This window comes from Harpia harpyja, chromosome 23 (assembly GCF_026419915.1).
Source record: "Harpia harpyja isolate bHarHar1 chromosome 23, bHarHar1 primary haplotype, whole genome shotgun sequence".
Taxonomy (NCBI): Eukaryota; Metazoa; Chordata; class Aves; order Accipitriformes; family Accipitridae; genus Harpia; species Harpia harpyja.
The window spans coordinates 9,049,923-9,063,145 of NC_068962.1; the positions used below are offsets into that span (position 1 = coordinate 9,049,923).

Consider the following 13,223-nt stretch of genomic DNA (forward strand, 5'->3'; position numbering starts at 1 on the left):
TTTTTATTACTATTATTTTTATGGTATATTTCATTTATGAATTAACACAGATCACTGAGTTTGATTTCTCTGTTTTATTGTGTTTTACAGGAATTCAGAGAAGATTTTAAAACTTTTGAAAATAGGCAATCTGAGCCAGGATATGATCCCACATCATATCAATTTCTCAAGCATTACAGCAGAAGATTACAATTTAGTTTATGACATTATTCAGAAAGTTAAAGAAGAAGAGTTTGATTCTCTCGGTCTGAAATCTTGTCAAATTGAAGATGAACTCAACAAGGTGAGGGTAATAAGTAAGTCTTAAATACAAAGGTTATGAACGGATGAATATTTGTAAGCCTGAAATAAACTGTGAAGTATACTTACACAGAGTATCAGTACAGTCTGCCTATGAGCAGTGCACCTATAGAGATCCATATGAAAACATGGTTCTGTGCAGGGTTGCATTCCAGCTCACCTGAGGACTTTTGGGTCTGATGTCTTCATACAGTCTTCACTGATCTATAATACATTTTGATCATTATATCGCACTCCTCAGGAGGTGGTAAGTTTTTAAAGTTCTGGTTTTTAGAAGAGTTGAGCATGAGGATTTTTCCAAAGACTAAACAGAGGTGTACCTATTCAACGTCTCAAACTATGATGTCTTCCAATGTTAAGATACAATTATTAAATATAAATACTACTTCACTAGAAAGTAAGAAAGTTATTCTTACTTATTAGATAATTATTTAATGAATATCATCCTGTTTTGAAATCTTTACAGTAAGCCAGATCTGTAAAAGAAAAGACATTTTTCTAGCTTTTTTCAGAGGGACTCCCAGTTTTAAACACTGACCTTTATATAGTTGCACCAGCATCTGAAACTAAAATGTCAAATCGGTAACTTAGACATTAAAAGTTTCTGTACTATTCCTGCCATTTAAATTTGAAACAATAGGTATAGAAATGTAAAGTCCTTTATATACTTACTGGAGAAAACAGAGTGTATTTTGTAGCAGTCCTGTATAATAGATCTCATGCAAAATTATCAATGAAAGGGAGAAAGAAGTTCTGACTGGGCACAAGAGGAAAATTTTTCACAATGAGAACAATCAGCCATTGGAATAATCTCTGCAGGGAAGTGGTGGATTCCCCAACATTGGACCCTTTTAAGATTTGGCTTGCCAAAAAAGGTTGGACTAGATGATCCTTGAGGTACCTTCCAACCTAGTATTCTATGATTCTATGAAAGAAGTGTGTTGTTAATATCAATCAACTTACAGATTCTCAGCCAAATCCAATATTTCAGTAAATAGTATTAATTAAGTTTGCAGGCTTGGAAGAATCACATATTAGATAGCAGCTTCCCACTCTGCCTTCAAGATGTAATCAATGACATTGCATGAACACAAAGTCAGACTGTCACACTACAAAAAAAATACTGTCCATGAATAATAATGTGGATTTTTTTCTCACTGACAGGCGGTTCAAGGAACTGGTTTAGCTTTTATTGCCTTTACAGAAGCAATGACCCACTTCCCTGCTTCTCCCTTCTGGTCAGTCATGTTCTTCCTCATGTTGGTAAATTTGGGACTTGGAAGTATGTTTGGAACCATTGAAGGCATCATCACACCCATTGTTGATACCTTCAAAGTCAGGAAGGAAATTCTTACTGGTGAGTGGCACAAACTTTCTTTCCTCACTCGAGCAGTAAGCTAATTTTTTTTTTTTTTTTTGAGAGCATGAAGTCTTGTTTTTTGATATGAAAGTTTTCAGTGCTGACATTTTACAGAGCAGTAAATCACTGTATTTCAGACTGTACTTCCATGCACAGGCACATTAACATCTGCAAGTAAAACCTTTTCCCGAATGTTACAAGAGCAGGAACATCCTAGAACTTAAATTTTAATGGAGGATTTTTGTTACAGGTTACTGTGTGGTCAGTCCTTCTGAGTTCTTCCAGAATACTTTCCTTTCCAGCCTGTGTCACACATTCAGGGAAACAAAGGAAAATGAAGGAATGAAAATACATTGCAAATTACTACAAATTATTCCTAAGTAGGCCAAATGAAATCTTAATTTACAATTAAATGTTTATTATGTTAAAAATCAGTAAGTTACTCTCTGGAAGAACATATTTTTCCCAGTTGAATGCAGAAAGGGTGTTAAACAAGATGTCTCTTTTATTTTATTTAAATGCCCAAAGTTATTTGAAGTGTAGCCTGTTCATGTAGCTCTGATGATCTTGTAGCAATTTCTCTTTTTGAGATAGAACATCAGCATAAAGTGTGAAAGTTAGGTTTCCGAAAATCCTCAGGACAGCTTCAAGGGACTTGATGTGTTATGCACAAATTCAGATTTTGTATCAATACCTGTGACAGGAGGGATAGAAAATAAAAAATATAGTAAGCTGCTTTAGCATTATCTAACTCTATGGAGGAAATAAAAATATATTTTATAAGAGTTTACCCCGTGATGCAGCAGAGCACTGCATTTTCCTGACTGCTTTTCTTGACTTACTTAGGTAATAAGTAGTATTTAACAGAAAACATGTATGTTTTTGCTTTGCTAGCTCTAAGAATAAAATTCTTGACAAAGATAAATCAACTGATTTTTCAGAAGTCCTAACCTATTGAGCACTTGTTTGGGTTTTTTGAGGTTTTTTTTAATCAGCTCTTAAATTCTTACTGAATAACCACTGTGACATTTAGAAATTAGCTGTTCTTCCTAAGTGTATATGCAAATACTATGATATATAGTCATTACTTCTGTAGTAATGGAGCATTTTACAGTAATTCCTTGTTACTGCATTTGACAAAAACCCTATTAAGATAAAGGAATATTCAGGAACTGCCTTTCTCTTGTAATTTTTTTGAGTGGTATGCATGCATGATTTTTGCTAAACTCAGTTGCACTCAAAGGATTACAACTTGATGTGGTGTTTTTATAATTAACTTATAAAATTGAAATGCCTGGGTTATACTTCATGCAGTATCGGTGGGATTTAACAAGGATTATGCCTGCACTGGTGTTTGTGCTTAAAACCCACAAATCTTCAATTTTTACAGAAGTGATGAGCATATTTGCGACTTTCTGCACTATGGTTCCGGTTCAGTCTGTCCTGAGTTCAGGGAAACCAACTGATATGCTTAAAGTTATTTTGCGTTCAAGTATTTCCAAGTAGGAGTCTGTGTGTGTGTGTGCTGAGTTATGGGCATACCTACCAGAGCGTTAGTTTACAACTAAAGATGCATGTTTTTGGGGTGTAATGGTAAGATACAATGGTAGAACATAAGAATAGCAAGGATTTCTAAATTCACTTACACACCGTTCTGGTGGTCTAATTCTTTTCTCAGGGTTAGTAATAAAACTCAGTGTGAAAAATGAAACTTGGGTAGAGGAGATTTTATCTGTGTTCTTTTGGTTTTGTTATCTTGCATTAGGAATTCACATCGATTTGTAATGATCTCTTTAATTCTATAGATTTCTATTCTCTGAAAGTCATTATAACAGTAGTTCCTACAAGGTTGAAAAAAGTGATTGGTCTTCTACCACAGTATTTTTAAAAGTGTCATTGTCTTCCTTTCACTACTATAATCAATACTAATTGATTATCTGGGATTTATGCAATGGGTATATTCTGTAAGGATATTTTATATTTTGGCTCAGATTCATTTCGCCTAATTTTAGACTGCTTAGGTGTATAATTAGCCTAAGTTCCTGTGGTGGGGGGGGCACTTTAAGTGGGAGAATCAGTCTTACTGGTGCTCAACATACAATTGATTTAACAATTTATTGACATTTGACTTATTTTATGGCTACTTAGGCATTCAGTCCTATTCTCGATGAATTTAGTAGGAAAAAAATTGTATTGAGATTCATTATGCAGGATCAAGCATTCAAGAAATATATTTCGGGTTGTCCCTAAACAAAAGAAGGGGTAGAAATGTTGTTGCTTAGTGCACTAATACATTTAGACAGATCCTAATGGAACTGCATGCCGTGAATGATCTTTTAGGGGAAGTCTAGTCAGCTTTTATATTTTTTAGACTCTTAGTCTGAAACTTTGCTTCTTTTCACATCTAAATTCCAAAAAGTGATCTAGTGACCAAGTAACATGATGTATGATGTTTAGGTTACCAGTTCTGTTTATTTTAGCCTTGCATTCACATCAAGTTAAAAGTTTAATGAGAAATAGTCACTTGATTAATCTCTGCTGCTTAATCAGGACTGCTGTAATATGGCAATTCCAGTAATTATAATTTTATAACTTCTGTTACGTAGGGAATAGGTGGGATTTCTAATATTCTTAAAATTGAGACCCCCCTAAAAAGTAAAATGTTATCAACTTTGTTTATATGAAATAATGTGCTAAAGCAGATCTTTGCTATTTTGAACTCTCTTTATTTCCTCTTTGTCTGTGGAACTTTGTTATAATTACAGCTCACATTTCTGTCCTTTATTCCAGTCATCTGCTGCTTGGTAGCATTTTTTATTGGCCTGATCTTTGTGCAGCGCTCTGGAAATTATTTTGTGACGATGTTTGATGACTACTCAGCTACTCTGCCCCTGCTTATTGTGGTCATTTTGGAGAATATTGCAGTCACCCGAATTTATGGAATAGACAAGTAAGTGAAGGAAATGTATCTCCCTGTCCATATTAACAGTATTCATTACAATAATTATTACTATATTAGTTATATTGCCCTAAGTATTTGCAATGTACACATAAATACAAGTAAGTAGAAAGTGAGTCAATCTGGACATGAATCTTGTCTGTTTTTAAGAACAGGTTTGGAGCAAGATATACTGCATCAGGACAGTGTAGTGAAACCCAAGGAGCGATTGCAACAGATCCAAAGAGAGGAGTATGCAGTAAAAGACGTGAAATTAGAGAGTTAGAAAGGAGGCTGGATATGCAAGTATGAGAAATTTTTTTATTGAAATAAGACAGCAAGAGAAAGATTTCAAGAAGTAATAACCATGGTCTAAGCAGCAGTTGAGGATGAGTATTCTGAACAGATCTGCAGTATTCCAGGCAGCCTGAGAAAGGAACAAAGCAAACTAATGGCAGTAACAATAAGAAAGTTTCAGTTTATGAACTAGATTTAGTTTGGGGTGTTGTAGCAATTAATTGTTCTTTGCGTTAGTTGTGAGAGAGGAAATAGAGGAAATGATAGCAAAGAACAGAGTCAAAATTTACTTGGAAGCAGCACAGTGAAGTTAAGTGACCTTCTATCAGTGATGGCTGAAGAGAAAAGACAATCAAGTCCCTCTAATTTTTTTACATCTTATGAATGAAATTACCAGAATGTGTTCACTAAGCAAGATCAATGTGTGCCACATTTAAGGAATAGGAGAGTTTGTATAAAAAAATAACTCATTGCATCCACAGATAAAACAGAGTATGCTATACTGGCATGTTGAAGTAATTTAAACATCTGTGATTCCTTTGCATGTACAAAGGGCGACATAGAATGGGTGGTTTTTCATTTGACTTTTCACTTGTTCGATCCGAGTAATCAGCCAGTCCCTTGCCATAATGAAATAAAACTATAATAAGAAAATTTAATTTTATTGTTTCCAGACATTGTTTCTGGTCTACGCAAGTAGTGCCTGGTCTACTTATTAAGGGAGAATTCCCACTTGGGCCACATGTCTATGTGATCATTTATAGGATTATACATGAAAACACCACCATGTAGATGTTTTTACACATGCAAACAAAAAATAAAACAGATGACCTGGTTATCAGGTTGATAATGTCCAGTCAGGTAGAGTTCCACTGTGAAGGGAGGTAGACACGCCAAAAGTCAGCAACTTACTTGTGAGGAAGCTGGTGTTTAGGCGTAGCTGATATATGGTAATACTTTCCTTCTGAATTGGAGTGCGGTTGATTCATGTTTTCAGAAGAGGTTCTGACAGGTTATAGGGAAAAGTTAACAGCCCAATTTCTCATTCATAATGGTCACCTGAACCTCCTTCTGGAGTATTCCTAATATTTCTTCTGATATATATTTCTCCAGAATATCCTTCTTCAGGACCCTAGCATTCTTGCTTGTAAAAAATGCCAGAATCAACAACTTCAGGTTGTCATTGGCTGTGATAGCACCAAGGGGTCCTCCTCATAGATGAAGATCCGTATATATGTCTTATTATATTGTCTTTGATCAGATGGGGGGGGGGGGGGGGATATTGCATCCGAAGGGATTACAGCCAAAGGATAGAAAAAAACCAACATGTGAATCCCTGTAGCCAAGAAGGAAAATCTGCTACGCTGGAATCAGTGCTAGAGTTTGGTAGCTTTTAAAAGAGGATAAATAGGATGGAGATGATGAGAGACTTTTAAAGTGAAGATAATAGTTTTATGTTCAACTGGAGATCCCAGAAAGAAAAGGCTATCTATAGAGGGCACAATCCATTTGTAGATTCAGCTTCTTTTTAACGATGTGTTTCATTGCAGTGTAAACAAAGGATAAAATACCCCGAACTATGCAGTTCAAAAAATTTCTTGAGACTTTATATGATAGTAGCTTCACATGTGTAACTGCTTTGAAAACATATTTATTGCTGTAAGAGCTTTTTTGAGATGCACATTTCAAAAGGGAGTGGGACCACAAGGGAGTTAAAACAGAATCAGTGCTTGTGCATCACTCCGAAAGAATTAATTCTAAAAATATTCTCTCTTTTCCTACTGGCTCTGGAACCATGTACTCCTCCGTCAAGGGTACAAAAATAGGAGTTTCGTTCATATCATAACTTGCAATTTTGAGGCACAAGGAGGCAGATTTAAAACTTCACAAAGCTTTATTTCAGCAACTTATATGATGCAAAACATAGCTTATGCATAAAGTTATTTTTTACACTGCAGCACACATGTGGGTTCAAAATTAATTTTGCAGAATCTGTAAGATGTGCTGGTTGTTTATGTCCTCAAAAGGAATGACACATGCCTTAGTAAACAACCCAGCAGACAATATAAGATGTAAAAAAGAATCTTATAAGAAGAAAGGTGAGTTTAAGTATCTTTCCAGCACGGTCCAGCAAGCAGTTTACTAAGTCACTGCACTGTGTAGTGATTCCTTCTCTTTATCTGTTCCGAACTAGTAATACAAGCTCTAGTTTTCAGCCTATCAAGTAATCTTAAATTGCAGCCATTTCTATACATGCATTTTTTCAGTGTGTCTGTTCTCTCAAATTAGGTGCTGTGTATCAATTATAGTACTTGAAATCTCAGTGTATGCACTAACAATAACCTTTTATTCCCTTCACAGATTTATGGAGGATCTGAAAGATATGCTTGGGTTTTCTCCAAGCCAGTATTATTACTACATGTGGAAGTATGTTTCACCTTTAGTATTGTTATGTTTGCTGGTAGCTAGCATTGTCCAAATGGGATTAAGTCCTCCTGGCTACAATGCTTGGATTGAAGATACGGTATGTATATAACAGATGCCATCACCACCATAATGATCATATCTGAAGTATTTCAGAAATACATGAGAAGACAAAAAATTTGCAATTACAAACTCAAAATCAGTATAAATAATGACGTGGTTGTTTTTATTTCAAGTAACATTAATGTAAAACCAACCACTTTTTAATTTTAGAGTAGTTCTGCTCTAAAATACAACTGTTTGACACGAACCTTCATGCTCTTTGTGACTTTTAGTTTTTTTGATATATGTTGAAGAAATTCTTAAGGTTGGGAGAGGTTGTTCACTTCCATTAAATCTTATTTTACTGCAGAAAATAGTCAGGTGATAACACTGAATAAATCATTTCAGATTTCACATCAACTTTTTATGTGAAATTAAATACTGAGATTTAGCCATGTCATGAATTTTCCCCTTTGGGAACATATATCACATGTAGGTAACAGCTGCATTAAAACCTGTCTCTGATAAGAATGTTTGATTTGTAAAAAATTTGTCTGTGTGAACAGCGGAGTCAGTGCTGCACATTGGCTCAGAAAAGACATTCAGTCAAGGTAGCTCCTAAGAGTTGTGCTAGTTTGTAGGCTCATCAGCCCTCAGCTGTTTCTACAGGCTTGTCATACAAAATACAGGGAGAGTAAAATGTCAGAGAAATGGATCTCGGGGACCCTTCTGAATGGACAATTGTCTGAATTAGCAGGGAGGGGAAATTGCAGCAAAGACGGGTGAAGTGTAAATACAAGAGGGTGGCTTTACTATAGGTAGATGCCTGCCTCTAACCAGACAATCACTACTACTTCCCTGGGATTCTCAGAAAAATGCTCTTGTTATGTTTGATTCTTGCCCTCAAAAATTAGGAAGAGAAATACCTTAGAATACCAAACATACCATTCCTTTCCATGTGTAAAATTAGACAAACTGAGTCTGTTGGCCAGTGATTCATGGATGCAGTAGAGGTGTGGGGTGCAGTCACTGCCCCAGTAAATGTGTTATAGTTTACATGAAGTTTATACAAAGTGGAACAATTCCACAGGATGATCTCCAGACCAGCTATTAGCCTACAGAACAAGGACTTTTTTCCAGGCACAGTTAGATACTACTGCACACTTGTCTGTTCTGAACATCCTTTAAAGAATCAGGGAACAACTACAGTCAAATGTAGCAGAAAGCCTAATGTGAAAATCTTGATTTGGGTTCTGATAGAGTGTTCTGAGCATCTCAGAAAATGTGCGACAGCGTTTTGGTCCTACTCACTGGCAGAAGGATGGCAATCCTACATCTCCATGACTGTTCAAATTTGAGATCTGTAGTGGTGCCCACATTGTGGGTGCAAGGTGACAGAAAGATGAGTATGTGTTTGAAAACTGCAGGCCTTGGCGAAGACTGCAGGTCTGCTCTTTTTGAAGTAAAGATGTATTAATAGTTTTTCTCTTGGGTTGCTCAGGCTATGGAAGAGTTCCACAGCTATCCAACATGGGGAATGATTGTCTGTATATCTCTGATGGTGTTGGCCATACTGCCAGTCCCAATAGTCTTCATGGTGCGCCGTTGCAACCTTATCGATGACAGCTCTGGGAGTTTGGCATCTGTATCCTACAAAAGAGGCCGGATAATAAAGGAACCTGTTAATCTGGAGGGAGATAATACAAGTCTGATTCATGGGAAGAGTCCAAGTGAAGTGCCGTCTCCAAATTTTGGCAAAAACATATATCGAAAACAGACTGGATCACCAACTCTGGACACTGCTCCAAATGGACGTTATGGTATTGGGTACCTGATGGCAGATATGCCTGATATGCCAGAGTCTGATTTGTAACTGCAGAAAAAATACAGTGTTTGTTTCTCCACTCTCACTGATCATGCCTCTCCTACGAGAAGTGGTCAGCTTCACTTACTAGGGTGCGATCTCAGGTGCTCCACAGTGACAGTCATTAAAATGTCATGACTGTACGTACAGGTTGAAAAAACTCCCTTTGGATTAATTTTCTGGATTTTCATTTGCACTGAAGGGAACACGTTCAAAATCAATGGCAGCCTACATCTGCCAGCACAGCCAAGAGTTTGATTTTTTTTTAATTAATTTCTAAATTTAAAAATTTCTATCTCTGAAGTCTGGGTTTCACTCTAATGATAAAGTATTTCTGAGGTAATATAACTGAAAATCCTTTTTTTTCCTGCTTTCAAGTTAACTCCCCAGTATTAGAAGTGAGCTCAGAAGTAGTTCACCAAACCCGTGTTTGTGTAAACACTTGTATATACCTTATGTAGATATGCTGTACTTATTTTGTTAGCACTGATAATTACTTAGGCTATTAGCTGAGTAAAAAACAAACCTGCAAACTATTTTCTTATGTAATAGCTGTATAGAGCAATAGTACTAGAAAATCAAGGAGTAGACTTACAGAAAGGTGAGGAAAGATTCCCTGTTCACTGGGGACTGCATAAACTGTGGCTGTATATTTTGTGTAAAATATTTGCTTTTTCAGTGTGAAAACAATGTTAGAGTGAGTCACTCCAAGAATCTTAAGGATTGTGCAGATTCTGCATTTTTTTCTATGCTGTGTGCCTAAAAAAGACCTTCTTGATATTTATTGTGGTTACAAGATTACATATATATTATATTTATATAATATACTTGTAATGTAAATATGTATATTATTCTGTATGTAATCGTTTCAAAAGTTGAAGCAAGATGGCTTTTTTAATTAGTCTCCTTCAGTTTTGCTTCTGTTTTACGCAGATAATTTTTTTCAGTCAGTAATTGTTAAGAACTGTATGGCATTACATTTTAACCTATGAATAAAGAGATTGACAAGGTATTTCTCTGTGATTTCCAAATACACTTACTATAACACAGCCTCCTTTTCCCTCAGCTGGGCTATCTGAAAGAATAACATTTACCAGCTGAATAGAGATGCTAAAAGAACTTGAACACAAAAAATGCTGTATCAGTCATCTTAATAAACTACTGGACAAGGACTTTTACTGTGAATACAGTAGTTGACGTAGCACTGTAAACTGGTGTGATACTCTGGAAGCTAGTACATGATTTATTCCTTACCTTAAAGAGCTTTAAAGTTAGGCGTAAACTCTGACTTCACTACCTCTCATAAGCAAAGGGCAGAACCTAGTTACATTGTCCCAGCATCAGACAAAGAACCAGATTAATTTGAGGTAAAGGCAAGTCTCAGAAGCTGTGTGCTTCAAGAGTACGGTTTTGAGTGTGCTCCTTTTCATTTGTTTGGCATAGCTTTTACACACTGACAAAGTCTTAAACAAATCAAAACACCTTAGCAACTTGATAAAATTCCTTAGGGATAAGTCTTTTGTCTTTGGAGGATAATCCCAGATAATTTTCCATTTCTAACCTGGGAACTTTTGAAGTAATTTCCAATCATCAGAAAGTTGAACTAGCAGCATTACTTGAGAAAAAGCTATATTTAGTTATCGGGCATATCTTACATTTGTTAGAAGTTCTGCACATAAAATAGGGTTTGAAGTAGTCCTCATCTCGTTCCAACCCCCTGCCATGAGCAGGGACACCTTCCACTAGACCAGGTTGCTCAAAGCCCCATCCAACCTGGCCTTGAACACTGCCAGGGATGGGGCAGCCACAACCTCTCTGGGCGACCTCTTCCAGTGTCTCACAGTACAGAATTTTTTCCTAGTATCTCATCTAAATCTACCCTCTTTGTTTAAAACTGTTACACCTCATCCTGTCTCTACACTCCCTCTTAAAAGAGTCCCTCCCCATCTTTCCTGTAGGCCCCCTTTAGAATAAGGGTGCTATAAGGTGTCCCCGGAGCCTTCTCTTCTCCAGGCAGAACAACCCCAACTCTCAGCCTGTCTTCACAGGAGAGGTATTCCAGCCCTCTGGTCATCTTTGTGGCTGTCCTGGTTTCAGCTGGGATAGAGTTAACTGTCTTCCTAGTAGCTGGTACAGTGCTATGTTTTGAGTTCAGTATGCGAAGAATGTTGATAACACTGATGTTTTCAGTTGTTGCTCAGTAGTGTTTAGTCTAAAGTCAAGGATTTTTCAGCTTCTCATGCCGAGCCAGTGAGAAAGCTGGAGGGGCACAAGAAGTTGGCACAGGACACAGCCAGGGCACCTGACCCAAACTGGCCAACGGTGTGTTCCATACCATGTGACGTCACGTCCAGTATAGGAACGGGGAAGTGGGGGCGGGGAATCGCCACTTGGGGGACTGGCTGGGTGTCGGTCAGCGGGTGGTGAGCAATTGCACTGCGCATCATTTGTACATTCCAATCCTTTCATTATTACTGTTGTCATTTTATTAGTGTTATCATTATCATTATTAGTTTCTTCTTTTCTGTTCTATTAAACCGTTCTTATCTCAACCCACGGGTTTTGCTTCTTTTCCCGATTTTCTCCCCCATCCCACTGGGTGGGGGGGAGTGAGTGAGTGGCTGCGTGGTGTTTAGTTGCTGGCTGGGGTTAAGCCTCCTTCTGGACTCGCCCCAACAGGTCCCTGTCCTTATGTTGGGGGTCCCAGAGCTGAATGCAGCACTGCAGGTGGGGTCTCACGAGAGCAGAGAGGCGGAATCGCCTCCCTCGACCTGCTAACCACACTTCTTTTGATGCAGCCAAGAACATGACTGGCTTTCTTGGCTGCGAGCGCACGTTGCTGGCTGATACTCAGTTTTTCATCCACCAGTACTCCTTCTCCTCAGGGCTGCTCTCAATCCACTTGTCGGCCAGCTGTATATGTGCTTGCGATTGCCCCGACCCATGTGCAGGACCTTGCACTTGGCCTTGTTGAACTTCATGAGGTTTGCATGGGCCCACCTCTGAAGCCTGTCCAGGTCCCTCTGGATGGCATCCCTTCCCTCCAGTGTGTTGACCACACCACACAGCTTGGCGTCATTGGCAAACTTGCCGAGGGTGCACTCAATCCCACTGTCCAAATTGCCGCCAAAGATGTTAAGCAGCTCTGGTCCCAATAGCAACCGACCCCTGAGGAACGCCACTCGTCACTGGTCTCCACTCAGACATCGAGCTGTTGACTGCAACTCTTTGAGTGTGACCATCCAGCCAATTCTTTATCCACCAAGTGGTCCATCCATCAAATCCATGTCTCTCCAATTTAGAGCCAAGGATGTCATGCAGGACAGTGTCAAATGCTTTGCACAAGTCCAGGTAGATGACAGCAGTTGCTCTTCCTTTATCCACCAATATTGTAACCCCATCATAAAAGGCCACCAAATCTGTCAGGCACGATTTGCCCTTAGTGAAGCCATGTTGGCTGTCACCAATCACCTCCTTATTTTCCATGTGCCCTAGCACAGTTTCCAGGAGGATCTGCTCCATGATCTTGCCAGGCGCAGAGGTGAGACTGACTGGCCTGTAGTTCCCCGGGTCTTCCTTTTTTCTCCTTTTCAAAAATGGGGGTTATGTTTCCCCTTTTCCAGTCAGTGGGAACTTCCTCTGACTGCCACGACTTCTCAAATGTGATGGATAGTGGTTTAGCAGCTTCATCCACCAGTTCCCTCAGGACCCATGGAGGCATCTCATCAGGTCCCATGGACTTGTGCACCTTCAGGTTCCTTAGATGGTCTCGAACGTCATCTTGTCCTATGGTGGGCAGTTCATTCTTCCCATTCCTGCCTTTGCCTTCTGTGATGTGGGTGGTGTGGCTGGAGCACTTGCTGGTGAAGACTGAGGCAAAAAGTCGTGGACTACCTCAGCCTTCTCCATGTCCCAGGTAACCAGGTCTCCCGTTTCCTTCCGGAGAGGGCCCGCATTTTCCCTGTCTTCCTTTTATCACCAGCGTACCTATAGAAGCT

At 38.6% G+C, this 13,223-nt stretch overlaps 1 protein-coding gene across 5 annotated transcripts in view; it reads left to right on the top strand.

The window, feature by feature from the left end:
• SLC6A15 (solute carrier family 6 member 15) overlaps positions 1–10,401 on the top strand; it is a 38,722-nt gene extending 28,321 nt beyond the window's left edge. For all 5 annotated transcript variants that reach the window (XM_052774656.1, XM_052774657.1, XM_052774658.1 and 2 more), the window contains exons 8-12: positions 91–283; positions 1,465–1,657; positions 4,451–4,610; positions 7,257–7,419; positions 8,863–10,401. In XM_052774656.1, the coding sequence (XP_052630616.1) occupies positions 91–283; positions 1,465–1,657; positions 4,451–4,610; positions 7,257–7,419; positions 8,863–9,234 (1,081 nt within the window). In that variant the 3' untranslated portion in view covers positions 9,235–10,401. The remainder of the gene's footprint in view (positions 1–90; positions 284–1,464; positions 1,658–4,450; positions 4,611–7,256; positions 7,420–8,862) is intronic.
• The last annotated feature ends 2,822 nt before the right edge of the window (positions 10,402–13,223 follow it).